This window comes from Amphimedon queenslandica, unplaced genomic scaffold (genome assembly GCF_000090795.2).
Source record: "Amphimedon queenslandica unplaced genomic scaffold, v1.1 AMPQUscaffold_13465, whole genome shotgun sequence".
In the NCBI taxonomy this organism is placed as follows: Eukaryota; Metazoa; Porifera; class Demospongiae; order Haplosclerida; family Niphatidae; genus Amphimedon; species Amphimedon queenslandica.
In genome coordinates, this window is record NW_003546299.1 from 46,880 (window position 1) to 62,319 (window position 15,440).

General features: G+C 37.0%; 6 protein-coding genes across 8 annotated transcripts; 2 read left to right on the forward strand and 4 right to left on the reverse strand.

Annotated features, from left to right (window-relative positions):
- The first annotated feature begins 507 nt into the window (after window positions 1-507).
- On the forward strand, window positions 508-12,490 carry LOC105312208 (melanopsin-B-like). Of its 2 annotated transcripts, XM_019994783.1 has the most exons (2): window positions 508-887; window positions 11,621-12,490. In XM_019994783.1, exons 1-2 carry the CDS (start codon window positions 523-525, stop codon window positions 12,348-12,350), a joined length of 1,095 nt encoding a protein of 364 aa, XP_019850342.1. In that variant the 5' UTR covers window positions 508-522; the 3' UTR covers window positions 12,351-12,490. The 2 variants fall into 2 exon arrangements, with proteins under 2 accessions (XP_019850342.1, XP_011402977.1); XM_011404675.2 differs by lacking the exon at window positions 508-887 and having other exon boundaries at window positions 11,245-12,490.
- Window positions 1,732-2,637, reverse strand: LOC100640743 (divalent-cation tolerance protein CutA-like). Its single transcript, XM_003385386.3, has 5 exons — window positions 2,421-2,637; window positions 2,275-2,334; window positions 2,161-2,206; window positions 2,023-2,115; window positions 1,732-1,906 (listed from the first exon to the last, which is right to left on the reverse strand). Exons 1-5 carry the CDS (start codon window positions 2,615-2,617, stop codon window positions 1,838-1,840), a joined length of 465 nt encoding a protein of 154 aa, XP_003385434.2. The 5' UTR covers window positions 2,618-2,637; the 3' UTR covers window positions 1,732-1,837.
- Window positions 2,631-4,582, reverse strand: LOC100635350 (putative RNA-binding protein Luc7-like 2). 2 transcript variants are annotated; one of them, XM_003385428.3, is made up of 8 exons: window positions 4,448-4,582; window positions 3,998-4,092; window positions 3,720-3,923; window positions 3,380-3,627; window positions 3,217-3,289; window positions 3,103-3,170; window positions 2,811-3,047; window positions 2,631-2,764 (listed from the first exon to the last, which is right to left on the reverse strand). In XM_003385428.3, exons 1-8 carry the CDS (start codon window positions 4,506-4,508, stop codon window positions 2,722-2,724), a joined length of 1,029 nt encoding a protein of 342 aa, XP_003385476.1. In that variant the 5' UTR covers window positions 4,509-4,582; the 3' UTR covers window positions 2,631-2,721. The 2 variants fall into 2 exon arrangements, with proteins under 2 accessions (XP_003385476.1, XP_019850344.1); XM_019994785.1 differs by having other exon boundaries at window positions 3,998-4,369.
- On the forward strand, window positions 4,699-5,840 carry LOC100639727 (uncharacterized). Its single transcript, XM_003385378.3, has 5 exons — window positions 4,699-4,821; window positions 4,868-5,095; window positions 5,138-5,197; window positions 5,311-5,476; window positions 5,606-5,840. Exons 1-5 carry the CDS (start codon window positions 4,785-4,787, stop codon window positions 5,730-5,732), a joined length of 618 nt encoding a protein of 205 aa, XP_003385426.1. The 5' UTR covers window positions 4,699-4,784; the 3' UTR covers window positions 5,733-5,840.
- LOC100640870 (cilia- and flagella-associated protein 52) lies at window positions 5,896-11,165 on the reverse strand. Its single transcript, XM_003385387.3, has 14 exons — window positions 11,087-11,165; window positions 10,857-11,035; window positions 10,461-10,624; window positions 9,996-10,124; window positions 9,841-9,946; window positions 9,438-9,554; window positions 8,946-9,217; window positions 8,645-8,793; window positions 8,501-8,580; window positions 8,092-8,224; window positions 6,908-6,948; window positions 6,801-6,847; window positions 6,386-6,654; window positions 5,896-6,324 (listed from the first exon to the last, which is right to left on the reverse strand). The coding sequence occupies exons 1-14, from the start codon at window positions 11,148-11,150 to the stop codon at window positions 5,999-6,001; spliced, it is 2,076 nt and encodes a 691-aa protein (XP_003385435.3). The 5' UTR covers window positions 11,151-11,165; the 3' UTR covers window positions 5,896-5,998.
- A 113-nt stretch (window positions 12,491-12,603) lies between the features above and the next one.
- Window positions 12,604-15,438, reverse strand: LOC100640993 (cell division cycle protein 23 homolog). The gene is made up of 15 exons (XM_003385388.3): window positions 15,288-15,438; window positions 15,013-15,217; window positions 14,875-14,917; window positions 14,725-14,827; window positions 14,548-14,680; window positions 14,300-14,477; window positions 14,153-14,250; window positions 13,953-14,034; window positions 13,728-13,892; window positions 13,501-13,609; window positions 13,331-13,406; window positions 13,155-13,216; window positions 13,030-13,108; window positions 12,861-12,983; window positions 12,604-12,794 (listed from the first exon to the last, which is right to left on the reverse strand). The coding sequence occupies exons 1-15, from the start codon at window positions 15,413-15,415 to the stop codon at window positions 12,672-12,674; spliced, it is 1,707 nt and encodes a 568-aa protein (XP_003385436.2). The 5' UTR covers window positions 15,416-15,438; the 3' UTR covers window positions 12,604-12,671.
- Between the last annotated feature and the right edge of the window lie 2 nt (window positions 15,439-15,440).

Here is a 15,440-nt window from a genome sequence, read left to right on the forward strand (position 1 = left end):
TTAAGATAAAAGTCATCATGAATCTGAAATATGCAAATCCATCATTGACGATGCCTAAAATGTTGCACATAGCCTCACCCAGCAGCCAATCCCTAGCAATACCAGATACAACGATTGCAGGAGGAACGAGTAATGAATAGGCAATTTCTACAATTGTAATTTGTATTGCAATGAACATGAGTCGTTGGTGAAGACTGCGATACTTGATAATGATGAACAGTATGAAAATGTTCAGCAATAATCCAATGATACCTGTTACTAGAGCAATACCTGCTTGGATATAATTGATAGCAGGAGGAATGCCAAAGGATGGAGGAAAGTCAGGTGGAAGACCACAGGGATAACTATAATCAGTGGAATTATTGGACATAGCTAGCTCTGAGATCATAGGCGAGCGAGGAGGTCGAGAGGCGAGTACACTAGAGTCGAGGCGCTAGTAGGCGTGTCTTTGACGTAACTTACGCGTACTGCTGTTATAAAAAGCTTCCATGCAGAGCTGAAGTGCATTGGAACAGTAGAAACATGAACAACAGCAGTCTAGAATCATCATATGCATGCGGCCTTCCAGAAGACTTTCCACCATCCCTCAATATTCCTCCTGCTATCAATTATATCCAGGCAGGTATTGCTCTAGTAACAGGTATCATTGGATTATTACTGAACATTTTCATACTGTTCATCATTATCAAATATCGCAGTCTTCGCCAGCGTCTCATGTACATTGCAATACAAATTTCTATAGTCGAGATTGCCTATTCATTACTTGTTCCTCCTGCAATCTTTATATCTGGTATTGCTAGGGAATGGCTGCTGGGTGAGGCTATGTGCAACATTTTAGGCATCGTCAATGATGGATTCGCATATTTCAGATTTATGATGACTTTTATCTTAACTCTTGATCGATTCATTTCCATTTTTGCACCGTTTTTCTATGAAAGAAACTCTAAAAAGATTCTATTTGGTTTGCACGGTCTAGTTTACTGTACGACATTTTTCCGAGTTCTGCTTCCAATCAACGGAATAATGAGCTGCTATGTGTATGTTAGTACTAACAAGATCTGTACGGCATTCAGTGGTTGCTCACTGGGATGCTATTACTTTGTGTTCGTTAGTATTATTCTTATTATTGTAGTTGGAGCCTTACTGCCTTTATCCATGTATGTTATTTTATTTATCAAGGCTTACCGAGTCAAAAAAGCAACAAAGAAAATGGTACCAGCTCCAAGTACCCCATCCGAGGAAATGAAGAGCTGCACATCACAAAAGGGATCTGTAGTCTATCCAGAGCTAGCCAGTGCTCCTTCTGCATTTGACGATGACCTTACTGATCAGAAAACTAAACGGCAAATCAGACCTTCCGTTACATCAAGCAAGTCAAGACACCTTTCGCTGTCTGCAGAAAACAAGAAAAGCCTCCAAGTTACAATCACAATGTTTATACTTCTGCTGTCTGTCATTGGATGCACGAGCCCTGCTTTTGTCCTCTACATGGTTCAGTTTCTCTCCCTTCATGACCAGAAAACGTTTTTCATTTTGATAATGCTCCTTGGGAGGACAAGCTTCAATAGCATACCAGTCGTTGATGCCATTGCTATCATGAGGGATCAGCAATTCAGAAAGTCCATCAAGCTCTGCTTCAGGCGCTAATGATGAACCATTTTCCCTTGAACCAAGAGACAATTACATTTGAACTGATCTGTTAATGTAGTGTTTTGTGTTTTGTAGTTAGTGTTAATATTTTAGCAACAAAATGAAACTAAGTTTCAAAGTAACCAATAATATAATGCCAGACATAGTTAACATGAAGCAGAGTAGACTACATGCACCAAGAGTTAGGCTAGTTTTCTTGCTGCATCTTTGTACTAGACATTACCCAGTCCAAGTACTTTTTGGAGCCATGATTTATCTGTGCAGAATAAAATACATTTATAGCTACAGCTACATGGCATTATTTTTGTCAAATTTAAGCTAAATCACATTGCACATTTTCTGCATGCATAATACTTAATTACTCAGCTATACCTCAGTTGAAATCACTTCTGGTACATCATATGGATGATTTTGTTCAATAAAACTAGTTAACGAGCTAATCTGATCTTTTGAAGTCTTAACAACCTACAGACAGGATATTATTATTATTATTATTATTAATATTATAACCATTAGGAATTCGCTGTCTTCTTGTAATTCGCCCTCCCATTCATATCTACAATTATATATATTAAATCGAGATAATTATTATTTTTGATTTTTTGTTTCAACTAATCAACTCACATTGATGTTATTTGTGGTATGATGTTAACGCATGCTGCTAGCCTGGACCTTAAAATATTTCTGAAAAAAATTATAATTATTTTCAGTTTTCAAAGACTTTAAATTTGAACTTCCACCTATGATTTATGCTACCATTACGGCATTACCTGCTCAAATCTCTGGCAACCTCCATAGAGGGACACGTGACAAAAGTAACTAAACACGATGAGGTAGACGTGCTCGACATTTTCGCCTGAATATTATAACCTGCTGTAACCAATGGCAGGTAGGAACAGCGATAAGTCAATGAGGACTTAGTGGAATCACACAGTACAGGGATACGTCTCAAAAGAAACTGAAGCATCAAAATCTTAATATTTTAATTTTTTTGTTCATTATAAAGAAAAGAGGAGGTGAAAAGGAGGAGCATCTTAATTTAAATTTTAGTGTATTTTTAAATATTTTCTATCAACGTCTTTCTCTACTCCTGCTCCTACTGCGTCCTCTTGACCTATAATAATATTGATTAAACGCATTGTCACTCTTCTCTCTCTTACCCATTGTATCTATCTCTTTCGCGTCTGTCTTGATTAGAATAACTTCTCCTCTGCGATCTATCCCTGTCTCTATCTCTATCTCTGCTTCTATTCCTATCTCTGTCCCTGCTTCTGTCTCTATCTCTGTCTCTGCTTCTCTCTCTGTCCCTATCCCTGCTTCTCTCTCTGTCTCTATCCCTGTCTCTGTTTCTTTCACCATCCTCGGTATCTTTTAATGGTCTTTCTCTACTACGGCTCCTATTCATTAAAAACATGATTACGTTGCTATACCAAAGCATTCCCAAAAACAAACCTGCTCCTTCTCATCTTCCTCTCTTCTCTTTCCTTCTCCAACCGTTCTTTCTTCTTTGCTATGATCTCCTAAAAAAACCAGGGGAGTCCATTACTCTCCCTTACTCTCACTTACTTCCAAGGACTCCATCTTCTCCCTTATCTGAACAAACCCCATGTGAAGCTTCCCACCAAAATGATCAGCCAACCTTTAACAAAAAAAAAAACAGCAATAGCACATGATCAAATCAGAGCCACACATTAATTTTAAGCCAATAACACTGCCTGAGCATACTCACCTTCTATCATTATCATACATACTAAGAAATGCCCCACAAACTTCACAGGCTCTCAGTTTCTGCTGCTGCTGTGCATGACGAGGCAAATGAGAGTGATATTCGTCCTCAAGTTTCTTCTTTTTCAATTTGATCTCTTCGACTTGTTGGAGGACAAGTAGAGACTCGTCAATGTTGCCCTCGCTCCCTAGGGCCTCCGACTTTGTGACCTTCTCGCCAATAAGGACAGCACACTCGTGAATCTCTTGAGCCTTGGGAGAGAAAGGAGCAAGAGTGTTGGGATAAAAAAATAAAACAAAAGAGGAAAGAAGGTTCAGTAATGTTTATAAAATATCCCAATTACTAGTTTTTGCTGGACTGTGTCTTCCTCAACATTTTCGATCCTTTTCTTGTTGGTTTCGATCTTCCTCTCGTTCTCTTTGATAAACGACTGAAGATACTCCAAAACTTCTTCCTCGTAGTGATAATCCCGTCTTTGCTGTGCTCTCTCGTACTCATTCTTCAATGCAATTGAGTGTATTTTATTGCAATCACCCATCTCTTCACGCTGTGGTTTGCAATAGAGGAGACAAAATTCAGAATAGCCTAATCCAGCCATTATTAACAATAATGATAGCTTACAGTATTAATAAAGAGCTCGTTTATACATATGCCCAATAAAAATGGCCGACAGACGTCAGAATCAGAAAAGCGTCTCTCTTTATTTTTATCGTTTCCTAGAGGAAGGGAAATGGTCTACAGAATCAGGTACGGTAGAGATAATAAAAGTTTAAGCACACATTGAAACATAAATAACGTATAATAATAATAATGTAATGTATACATGTTTTTATAGCCTTGTCCCTACCCATTCGTCCCTCCCACCTAAAATGTCGTGCTTTGGTTAACTCACGGCCACTATAACTCACGTCAATTAACAGTGATCATAACACAAGGAATGAATCATTTCATTAACACAATTAATCAAAGGTCTGATCTGTAGTATTGTATATACTGTGTATAGAAAACAGTGGGTGTGGTCAAGGACATAATAGTGCCTCCTTCTGGAAAGTTGTCATTTTAAAAACTCACCGTCTCTATTCTGTCCCATTAGTTGGTCTAACATCTTACTCATCTGATCACGAGCAGACATCTTCTGTTTTTATCTTCTTCTAGTTTGTGAGCCCCTCCACTTTCCACCATCAAAAACTCATTCACCACAGTCTGCGCATGCGCACTTGATGCAACCGCCGGTTTATACAGTGATTAAATCTGGTTCCTAACATGAGAATTTCAGTATAGAATCTAACCCAGTTTCGGCGTCTGGGCTGCGTGTTCACACGATGCATTGACTGCAAAAGGAATCATAGGATAGTCACAAGACATAAACACACAGTCATTTACCACTGGAGGAAGAAAGGAATAAACCATGGCTTTATTACTATTACTAACTGCTGTCATTCTTGGTAAAAATAGCTGTAATTTTCTCTTTATTCTTCTTTCTCTCAATAGTTTCAGCCCAAGGTGTTCTGACTGTTCTCTCTCAATGTACTGGTAGTAAAATATGCCTTCTTTACAAAACTGGTAATAATGAAAAGGGATCCCCTATTGCAACAAAATCTTCATACTTTTGGTACGACCCTCTCGTCAAGAACTGTGTGCTGCTTGAGGAAGATTGCTCGATACGTAACGAAAATTCAACTTTCACTTCACTCGAGAATTGTCGGAATATTTGCAAAGGTATCAAGAAATTAGAAATTATAATATTTATATTTTAATTAGTCCCACTGGATCCAGTCAAAAATTGTAATGATGACAACAAACTTGGCAATTGCGATGAAGGTAGATTAAGTATAGTATTATCTTTATGCACTTTGTAAAGTAAACACAGAACAATAATAGTTATTGTTGTTCTAAGACTATCGATTAATCTTGTCATTATTTTGATTTAATAGATTTACCACCAACTTCAACCAGAACCACAAATCATTCATCAAAGAGGAACTACATGTCAATAGTTGTAGCTGTTTCTGGCAGTGTTGGCGTCATAGCTCTTGTTGCAATCATGATAGCAACAGCATTTTCATTGAAGAGACGAAAGACGACTGTAAATCGTAGGAAGTGAGTTCTTAAAAATAAAATATATATATTTTAGATAGTAATGTTTAATGCTAAGCTTGAGAGTTTGTTTTTGATTCATTTTTGACACATGCTTTTATTTTTGTTGTGTCTTCCTCTTATTCTACACAGGAAGCTAGACAACATGCTGACAATGCTTTCAGATCCCAACGGTAATTCTAGTAGCGATGATGATCTCTTTGGAGATGATCCAGAAGACGACAACCTCTTTGATAGATTAGAGCGCCAGCACTTGTGACAATAAGAAATTATTATTTATCCATTATAGTGTGTTTCCTGGAGTAATGCATCACCCTGTAATACACAATACTATATTCATGCTCATACCTATTGCCTATTAATATAATACAGGTGAATGAGAAATGATGTTCTCAAGCAATGCGCGAACACCGACTGTATTGTACAATAGACACTAATGCATCTTATTGTTAATGTAATTTTAATGTACCTCCTATTGATGATAGTGTGTGTTAGTGTCTGTGTGTAAGTGTATGATAATGTAGCTCATTCAGTCTCTACATTAGGAGCAGGTGTTCCTTCTTCTCTTTCTCCCTCTTTTTCCTCTTCCTCCTCTTCTTGCTTGATGACAGTTTCTCCGTCTCCCTCTTCTTCTCTCTCCTCTTCTTCTTTCTCTTCTTCTTCGTCTGTTATTGGCTTCTCGTTCGGTTCAGTTGATCCTGTTACCTTTCCTTCTGCTCCTTCCTCTTCATTCTCCAGTAGATGCACAGGCATCCTCCATCGGATTATTGCACCATCAGCACTTACACTGACAATGTGGCGGCCATCTGGAGACACTTTGACGCGATTAATCTCTCCGCTATGACCAATGCCTACATGAACAAAACAAAAATTAGCATAATTATTAATAAATTATCATATTATATTACTGACCTATGTGCGTGACTTCTCCTTCGTTATACTTCCACAATTTAATGAGCTTGTCGCTGCTCCCAGTCACAAAGAGGTTCTGGCACATATCCATTCCATTGATGCTCCCAGTCTGAGATCCCTCCAGCTCTCTTATCTGTGACCCATCGTAAGTCTCCCAGTAACCAATTTTACGATCTGTCCCTCCAGTTATGACTTGGCATTCTTGAAGATCGTAACAAATTGCTTTGAATAGTGTATTAGCAAATAACACTTGAGCTCTTGTATTCTTACTGTACAAGGAAGATACACACATTATTAAACTTATACACTAACTAATGTACATGTATAAGTATTGATGCACAAGTATAGCTATTGAAGCTATTATTGTACAATATATGTAGGTTCACTAGCTACCTAATCTCACTCAATCACTTACACTAGGTCCCAGATGATGCATGTTCCGTCTGTAGATGCTGTCACACACTGGTTGTTATAAAAACAAAAAATAATTCCTTCACTAAAGGGCAGACAAAAAATACTTACTTCCAAATCATCTCTTCTGATTTTGATGCAAGAAATAGCTCCTAAAAGAGTTGAAAAAATAGATAATTATTGTATGAATTTTTTGTCTAGGAGAGAATTTTTTATTCTAATATTATTTTTTTCTGATACATATACATGTATGCAATAAAATTAATGTTCTTAATTTGTGCATGAATTACAGTCATAATTGGTTTTTTATGGTTGCTCTAAAATCGGGTTTAACAGCCTGTACTATAGTACAGGGACATCGGCCAAATTTCATCAAAAATAAAAAGTTGAGAATTTTTTATTTTTATAATATTTTCTGATGCATATACATGTACTTATGTTGCATAGAAAGTTTCAGCTGATTCTGATCAAAATTAAATTTTTTATGAATTTTTAAAGTTGCTCCAAAATCAGGCTTAACACCCTGTACTATAGTACAGGGACATCAGCCAAATTTCGTCAAAAATAAAAAGTTGAGAATTTTTCATTTTTATAATTTTTTCTGATGCATATACATGTGCTTATGTTGCGTAGAAAGTTTCAGCTGATTCTGATCAAAATTAAATTTTTTATGAATTTTTAAAGTTGCTCCAAAATCAGGCTTAACACCCTGTACTATAGTAAAGGGACATCAGCCAAATTTCGTCAAAAATAAAAAGTTGAGAATTTTTTATTTTTATAATATTTTCTGATGCATATACATGTACTTATGTTGCGTAGAAAGTTTCAGCTGATTCTGATCAAAGTTAAATTTTTTATGAATTTTTAAAGTTGCTCCAAAATCAGGCTTAACACCCTGTACTATATAGTACAGGGACATCAGCCAAATTTCGTCAAAAATAAAAAGTTGAGAATTTTTTATTTTTATAATATTTTCTGATGCATATACATGTACTTATGTTGCGTAGAAAGTTTCAGCTGATTCTGATCAAAATTAAATTTTTTATGAATTTTTAAAGTTGCTCCAAAATCAGGCTTAACACCCTGTACTATAGTAAAGGGACATCAGTCAAATTTTGTCAAAAATAAAAAGTTGAGAATTTTTTTTATCATTTTTTCTGATGCATATACAAGTACATGTACTTATGTTGCATAAAATTTGAGCTGATTTTGATCAAAATTGGATTTTTTACAAATTTTTGAAAGTTGCTACCAAAGACCCCAATCATAATAGAAACAATACTACATGTGCATACCTTTGTGTTCTTTAAGTGCAATCTTCATTTTCTGATTGTTGGCTGAAAATATATCCCATATTCTAACCTGGCCCTCTCCTCCTCCACTTATAATTGACTTACTGTTTGAAGTGACCGACAACGCTGTTACACCCTAAACAGAATGTTTACACAAAAACAACTCTCAGTGACATTAATTCAATAAAGCAGATTGCGTACGTCATATAATACAGGAATTGTACATGAATGCTCATACAATAATTGCTTGCACATATACCACTATGAATGAAACTTTATCATGAGCTAAATCACATGTAATGCAATTTAATATTGTGTTATTCCATGTGACATACTTGTACTATGCACAATTGCACATGCACATGTAAATTATCAAGCATTTGTACACAAAATGAATTTATTTCTACCATACCTTGCTGTGTGCATTGTGAATTGTATAGGCTGGTTTGCCACTCTCGGGCAAAAACACTCTTATTTTTCCATCATCCCAACCTACAAAAAAATAATATTATAATACCTTTTTTCTTAGCTCTCAATCTTTAATTCCTATACTGACCTGTTATGATTCCCTTTCCATCAGGAGTGATCTCCAAAGCATTGCAGAGGAGGTTTGGTATTTGAATGCGGAGGAGCTCTTTGCTAGTGTTGGAATGCCATACCCTAACATCATTGTGACTACTGGTCGCAAACAACTCTGAAGATTCTCTAAAAAAAGAAATAATAGAATAGATATACACACACAATGTATGTGTATTGAAGAGCAGAGAAGGATGAAATTTAATTGATGCAGCAATTAATGTGGAAGAATATTCAATCCCAAAATATTATATAATGTAATAATAGATCTTTATCAATACCTTGGAAAGCATATATCAGTGATGAGGTCTGCATGACAGGATCTGAGGAGCTCATATGTGAAATCATTAAACTGGAACAAGTAGATTTGGGAAACAGACGTTCCAACGAGGAACTGATGACCGCTGCCTCTCACTGCTATGGAAGTGATGGATCCTTCGACTGTTGCAGACTTGAAGCATTTGTAAGTCTTTCCCCTCAAAGCAGCAACAGTTCCATTACCAGTTCCAATAAGGAAATCCCCAGACGGTAGTACTTTCAATACAGATACACCCTGTAAAGACACAGGAGTCAAAAAGGCTACAAAATATTGTCACTATTCAACTTTCTTGCTATCTTTCTCTCTCTCTCTCTCTTAATATAGAAGGTGGTAGCAAGGAAGGAGCCAAAAATATCTTGCAATTTTGGCTCTTTATTACCATTAATATTTCTTAACAACAAATTCTGCATTCTTATTTCCCTCAATGATATGCTCAAGGTTTTTAACTCCTTACCAGGCTGTACTTTTCTTTCTGTGGTCCATATTCTTTCAATAGACACGTGTTCACATTAACCAAAAGAGTGTCACCTGTACTTGTTCCACATAACATACTTGACCCATCGTCACACATCTATATGAAATATGAAACAAGATGGCATCATGAGCATAGTTGTATATAAAAATGGCAACAGATTTATTAAGGAAACACTCTACAGGGCCGAGCCTCAGAGCTCTTTGTTCATTCTTTCATTCATTGTCTCATTCTCAGTTGATAAGGATGGCATGATTCCCCAAAATAGGCTCAAACATGAAAATAATGGATTCGTATCGTACATGCCAGTTTATGTAGGAGTAACTGTTAAGTTAGTACACATGTTTTTATGAATATACGTTACTTAACCTATTTACAGGCATACCTCAATACTATTAATGATACGTTTGAGCTGGCCAAGGTTACAATCTGTTGGTACAACTTTACGAGTCTTCTCTGTCACGCATACCTCCCATACTCGTAACGTGAGGCTATAGGAATTATAATGAGGATCCCGTGTTGTTTATCTATATTCCTTACTCTCCTCCTGTGGCTAGAATGCTATCGGATTTCTTACTAAAAGCAATCGTGTAGACATCTCCGGCGCTTTGCATGGCGGCTTCGTGTCCACAGAGTGCACACTTCTTCTCAAGATCCCAAATAACAAGACTATACAGGGAATGAGACTATAATAAAGGCCTTTTCACACTGGCCAAAGTAATGCGCATTGATGCACATTAATCTTGTTCACACTAGAGTGGTTTCAAATTGATGCGCATCAATGCGCATCACTCTCACTTCACCTGGAGAGGTGGATTGATGTGAAGTGATGCGCTTCGATCAATGTAAACCAATGGCAACAAGAACACAAAATGATACATAATCCAGCTGCTAGTGTGAACACGATCAATGCGCATTATTTCAGCTGTATCAACAAAGCGCTTTGAAAATTGTGCCACCGTGAAAAGGCCTTAAAAGAGAGCATTAATTACATGTCATGCATACCTGTTATCGTCAGTCCCTCCTAGGGTCGCCAGGTATTTATCTGACGGTGAAAAAGCTATCGCCTGCACTTTAACCCGATGGAGGGTGAGTCGACAGTAGATCCTTTCGTCGTCGTCATTGAAACGCCAGACAATAGCGTCAGCTTTGAAACCCATGTGGGTCACCTATTAAACAATATATACATACAGTACATGCAATTCACATACATGTACATGTACATGTATATACATGCATCATTGGAGTATGCTGGACAAATACTATGAGAATTACATGTATACAACATGAAAAGGAAATGTACATGTAGAATCATTTTACAGGTAGATTCACAAGACCATATGTCATTCAAGTGATGTACATGTACATGTACATGTACATGTAATTGACAGTAATTCTTACCTGGCCAGATGCCAAATACTGTCCAGAGGGTGAACAAGCCAAACAGGATATGTAGTTAGAGTGACCGGCGAGGAATTGCTGCTTTTTAGAAGCAAGGTCTTGTATAATGACTGTACTGCCCAGTGGATAGATGATGTGTTCTCCTCCTGGATGTACATGGAGGCCATTAGGCACACGACCTAATCAGGACGGGACATTGGAATTATTGATTCATAAACATGTCTAAATACCATTAAAGCCTATAGTATTGACCATTTCAAGCTGCTCAGAAGTTTTGTCTCCTCCTGCCATCATTTTTGATTGTTTGAATAGCAAAGTTGTCAAGGAGACGAGGCCACGCCCTACTTTTTTGCGTAGGCGGGATTAGGTATTTTAGGCTGGAATTTCAGTATCTGGCAGAGAAGCAAATTGATAATGGATGCAAATTATACCTGCGGTCTTCCACCAGACTTTCCGCCATCACTCAATATTCCTCCTGCTATTAGCTATGTTCAAGCTAGTATTGCTCTCGTGACAGGTATTGTTGGATTACTCTTGAATGCTTTCATATTAATCATCATTATCAAGTATCGCAGTCTTCACCAACGACTCATGTACATTGCAATACAGATTATTGTAGTTGAGATTGCCTATTCCTTACTTGTTCCTCCTGCAATCTTTGTATCTGGTATTGCTAGGGATTGGCTGCTGGGTGAGGCTATGTGCAACATTTTAGGCATCATCAATGATGGATTCGCATATTTCAGATTCATGATGACTTTTATCTTAACCCTTGATCGATTCGTTTCTGTATTCTTTCCATTTGTGTACGAGAGGAACTCAAAGAAGATTCTAATTATTTTACTGATTATGGTGTACTTTACAACTTTTCTGAGAGTCATCCTTCCTCTCAAAGGAGTGATGGGTTGTTACACGTATGTCCCCACCAACAAGATCTGCACTGCATATTCCGACTGTTCAACTGGATGCTATTACTTTGTTCTTGCTAGTGTTGTCACTATAGTCCTCATTGGTGCTATCATCCCATTCTGCATGTACATGATATTATTTTACAAAGCATACAAAGTAAGGAAGATTTCAAGCCAGGCAGTCACTACACACTCTCCTAGTCCAAGTTTCTCATCAATTGCTACTGTACAGGTAAATATGAGTACAATTAAAGGAAGTTTGCCTAGAGGCCGAGAATCAAGCATATGTGAACATGACCTTGAGAAGTCTCGGAAGTCCATTTCAGGAGATGAAAATTTTCAAGTAACACTCACCATGTTCATATTATTGATGAGCGTCATTGGTTGCACCAGTCCTGCCTTTGTTCTCTATATTGTCCAGTTTATTTCGCTCCACAATAATTCGGCTTTTTTTATCGTGATCATGTTGCTAGGGAGGACGTCTTTTAACAGCATACCAATCTTTGATGCTATAGCTATAATGAGGGACAAGCAGTTCAGAAGCTCTGCTAAAACATTTCTTGGTACTCTAAGAAAGTGTATTTAAATTTTTGAAAAGCAAGAAGTGCTATGCAGTTTGTAATTATACACGATCATGTATCTAATAAAAACTTATTGTCTTTCTATGCTTATTATTTTATTACTTTTTTAATATACAAATTTGTGGCAACCTTTTCCTCACATAGATACCTGCTACCACCATAGATATTAGAGTAAAGAAAATACCTATTTACACTAGCCATACCTTGCATGTCTATGAATGCATTAATTGGTATGAACATAATCACATTGATGATCTACTTAACAGTTATCCTGGCCGTATGAGCCAGACTGATAACTTCCTTAATAAAAAGGCTCAATAAATCAGTTAATGCACTGGAGAGAGTTGCTCCTCTGATTTAAGCTGCTCTACAAGAGCTGACATGCTGCTTTGTTGCTGCTCAGTATATTTGTACACTTCTTTCAAGATGCTCTTTCCTTCCTCGCGCATCTATAATCAATAATAAAAGGAGGTACTCTTGATAATAATAATGTGCTGTGGAGTTTGTTTACTTACAGATAAGAATTCAGTTGCTTTAAGAGCGTGTGCTTCAGCTTCAGTATAATGAGTTCTTTTCAAATGATATCTTGCCAAATATAAGTGAGCATTGCCTTCATCTTCTTCGCTAGCTGATGTTACCTGATTGCCTAATCAGTAATGTTTAGTAATCGTTAACGTCACTTACTCTTCCTGCTTCAATCAGAACCAAGTATTTAGAATAGAGTTTTGAAGCTTCTTCTGTCTCATTCAGGCGAATATGTAAACTGTAATTTGTGTAATATATAAAACATACTCTTTTCCTTCACTTACTTTGCAAGTTTCACAATAGCAATTCCTTCGGGTTCTTGTAAAGCAATAGCACGTTTATAACACTAAGAAATACATGAAATAAGTTAATGTCAAGCAAATACACATATCAAGCATGCTAAGTGAGCTAAAACATGCTTCACCTATTCCAAATACATAAATGGCATGTTGTTACTGACTTTCTTAGCAGTATCTGTTTGGTCCAGTGAATCATAACAGTCACCTAACGCATACAGGACACGGCCGTCTGAAGGTCTACATAAAATAATATTAATAGTCAATAAAATTGGCATGGTTCTTTCACACAAGCTAAGTACTTCTTGTCTTAAAGGCAATGATGAAAACTCACTGTAGAGTGTGTGCCATTTTATAGTAAGTAAGTGCAAAGTAAGGCATCTTTAATAGCTCGTAAGTATGTCCCAAGCCATAGCAACTCCTGAAATCATGTTTATTAGTTTCTATAAAACCAACAATAAAACAGATAATGATAGTTTCCCAACACTTTTATCTTCTGTGTAGCTGCTTTTGCTAGAGTCTGCTTCCAGCTGGAATATAGCCATAATCATTTTAACATACCATAAGCTTTAGTGTAGGCATCAATGGCTAGCGTGTGGTTCTTCATTTCCAAATACTCGTGTCCTAATAATATCCATGACGTGTGATTGGTTTTATCAAGTCTAACTGCTCTCTTGAAATAAGCACAGGCTTTCTCATGATCACCGTGAAGGCTGTAGAAATTACCTGCATTTTTGTAAAAGAAAGAATGAATAAGAGAGAGAGAGGATGGAGTGAGGCTTGTACCTATTACAGAGCATGACTCTGGTCTGTATTTGTCAGTTGAATCAACATCAGTTGCCAATTGATACAACTCAGGTAACATCTCCTATCATAAAGAAATTACAGGGTCACTATGGGGACTATGAATGCAGACTATAAATGCAGGGGCAACAATCATTGGTTGTATGTTTTGTGAACATGTACTTTTCTGATTATAGTCTTACCATGACATAAAGGACATGAGAGTATGCATCAATATTAGTGAAATTGTACGGATCATAGTCGTGAACTGTTTTAAAGAGTGTCGCCGATTGAGGAAAATCTATACAGCAATCCATTTACATTATTTCATCATAAAGTGATGTGCATACCTTTAAGTTGATAATAGACCATTGCCAGTTGATTATTAATGTAAGTGCTGCCACTAAACCCAACTGAGCTCAGGTGGTCATAATAAGCAAGAGCATCATTAGCTCTCATTACTTCAAGGGATGCACCAGCTAAGAAAAAATCTTTCATCCAGTGATCAGGAAGTTTTAAACTATTAAGCTGCCCATAAAAATATGCATATTTATATACATTATGATGCTTTTAGTGCAAACCATTGAGCAATACTTACCATATTACTGTCTTCACATAGTTTGTATAGATCCTCCCATGCAGCCCAAATGAGAGGATTAGCAATGCATGCCTTAAACAGTTGAGCCCTAGCATTGTCCTTCATTGAAAGTTCTCGCTCCACAATCCCATACCTTAATAGTAATAATGAAAGTAATAACTAATACTTATCACTTACAGGTAATGTCCAAACCCATCAAGCTTGTCGGCATTTTCCAACTTTCCAAGTTCTTCTTTAATTTGCTGGAGGAAAGGATTAGTTGATTGGTTGCTTAAATCACCTGCACAATGCAAATATTAATAATAATAATCAATGAGTACATCAAACCTAATGATTCAACTTCTTCATCTTCTTTTATTTTCTCACCAGCCTTGATAATAAAAAATAGAATAAAATTAGAAGCACATGTTCATAGTATCACTTAACAAGTCACTCACATGCACTCGTTAGCTAGTAGACACCTACCAGATAGAGTGAATATAATTTTAAGAAAGTCCCTTCAACAGATTTAGAGTCTCTCAGTGCATGAGCTGCTCTCCTGTACTCCCTCAAATCATAGAGTGCCTTACCATAACTGTATGCATTGAATTCATCGTAATAGCCACTTGAATGCTCCAACTGTACTATACTCTCCAATGGAGCTTCAATAGACTGAGCCAACTCTGCAGCCCTTCAATAAAGAGAAAAGGAGAGAAAGAGGGAGTGGTGTGTAAGACTTGAGAACACGTGGTCTCTCTTACCAGGCAGCACTGTACAAGAGTCCTCTGTGCGAGCACTGAAGGTAAGAAAGTGTTAAGAGACGTTTTAGTTCTTGTAATGATTTCAATTCGATACCAACTCCAGCAGTACCAGAAGAGCTGTCAGCCATGATTGTTTAATACTTTAGGTGTGGC

What these genes read in the sequence shown, in the direction of transcription:
- LOC105312208 (XM_019994783.1), top strand. Translation starts at nt 523, where the DNA reads ATGAACAACAGCAGTCTAGAATCATCATATGCATGCGGCCTTCCAGAA. An exon ending in AGATTTATGATGACTTTTAT is followed by an intron (nt 888 to 11,620) that starts CTTAACTCTTGA and finishes GATGACTTTTAT; the next exon opens with CTTAACCCTTGATCGATTCG.
- LOC100640743 (XM_003385386.3), bottom strand. Translation starts at nt 2,617, where the DNA reads ATGCTTCAGTTTCTTTTGAGACGTATCCCTGTACTGTGTGATTCCACT. An exon ending in GTTGCCAGAGATTTGAGCAG is followed by an intron (nt 2,335 to 2,420) that starts GTAATGCCGTAA and finishes AATTTTTTTCAG; the next exon opens with AAATATTTTAAGGTCCAGGC. An exon ending in ATACCACAAATAACATCAAT is followed by an intron (nt 2,207 to 2,274) that starts GTGAGTTGATTA and finishes ATATAATTGTAG; the next exon opens with ATATGAATGGGAGGGCGAAT.
- LOC100635350 (XM_003385428.3), bottom strand. Translation starts at nt 4,508, where the DNA reads ATGTCTGCTCGTGATCAGATGAGTAAGATGTTAGACCAACTAATGGGA. An exon ending in ACACAGTCCAGCAAAAACTA is followed by an intron (nt 3,628 to 3,719) that starts GTAATTGGGATA and finishes TTCTCTCCCAAG; the next exon opens with GCTCAAGAGATTCACGAGTG. An exon ending in GAAAGAGATAGATACAATGG is followed by an intron (nt 2,765 to 2,810) that starts GTAAGAGAGAGA and finishes ATATTATTATAG; the next exon opens with GTCAAGAGGACGCAGTAGGA.
- LOC100639727 (XM_003385378.3), top strand. Translation starts at nt 4,785, where the DNA reads ATGGCTTTATTACTATTACTAACTGCTGTCATTCTTG. An exon ending in ACTTGGCAATTGCGATGAAG is followed by an intron (nt 5,198 to 5,310) that starts GTAGATTAAGTA and finishes TTGATTTAATAG; the next exon opens with ATTTACCACCAACTTCAACC. An exon ending in ACGACTGTAAATCGTAGGAA is followed by an intron (nt 5,477 to 5,605) that starts GTGAGTTCTTAA and finishes TATTCTACACAG; the next exon opens with GAAGCTAGACAACATGCTGA.
- LOC100640870 (XM_003385387.3), bottom strand. Translation starts at nt 11,150, where the DNA reads ATGATGGCAGGAGGAGACAAAACTTCTGAGCAGCTTGAAATGGTCAAT. An exon ending in CAATACTATAGGCTTTAATG is followed by an intron (nt 11,036 to 11,086) that starts GTATTTAGACAT and finishes CGTCCTGATTAG; the next exon opens with GTCGTGTGCCTAATGGCCTC. An exon ending in ACTGATATATGCTTTCCAAG is followed by an intron (nt 8,794 to 8,945) that starts GTATTGATAAAG and finishes TTCTTTTTTTAG; the next exon opens with AGAATCTTCAGAGTTGTTTG.
- LOC100640993 (XM_003385388.3), bottom strand. Translation starts at nt 15,415, where the DNA reads ATGGCTGACAGCTCTTCTGGTACTGCTGGAGTTGGTATCGAATTGAAA. An exon ending in TATGTGAAGACAGTAATATG is followed by an intron (nt 14,478 to 14,547) that starts GTAAGTATTGCT and finishes TTTTATGGGCAG; the next exon opens with CTTAATAGTTTAAAACTTCC. An exon ending in AGAGTCATGCTCTGTAATAG is followed by an intron (nt 13,893 to 13,952) that starts GTACAAGCCTCA and finishes ACAAAAATGCAG; the next exon opens with GTAATTTCTACAGCCTTCAC.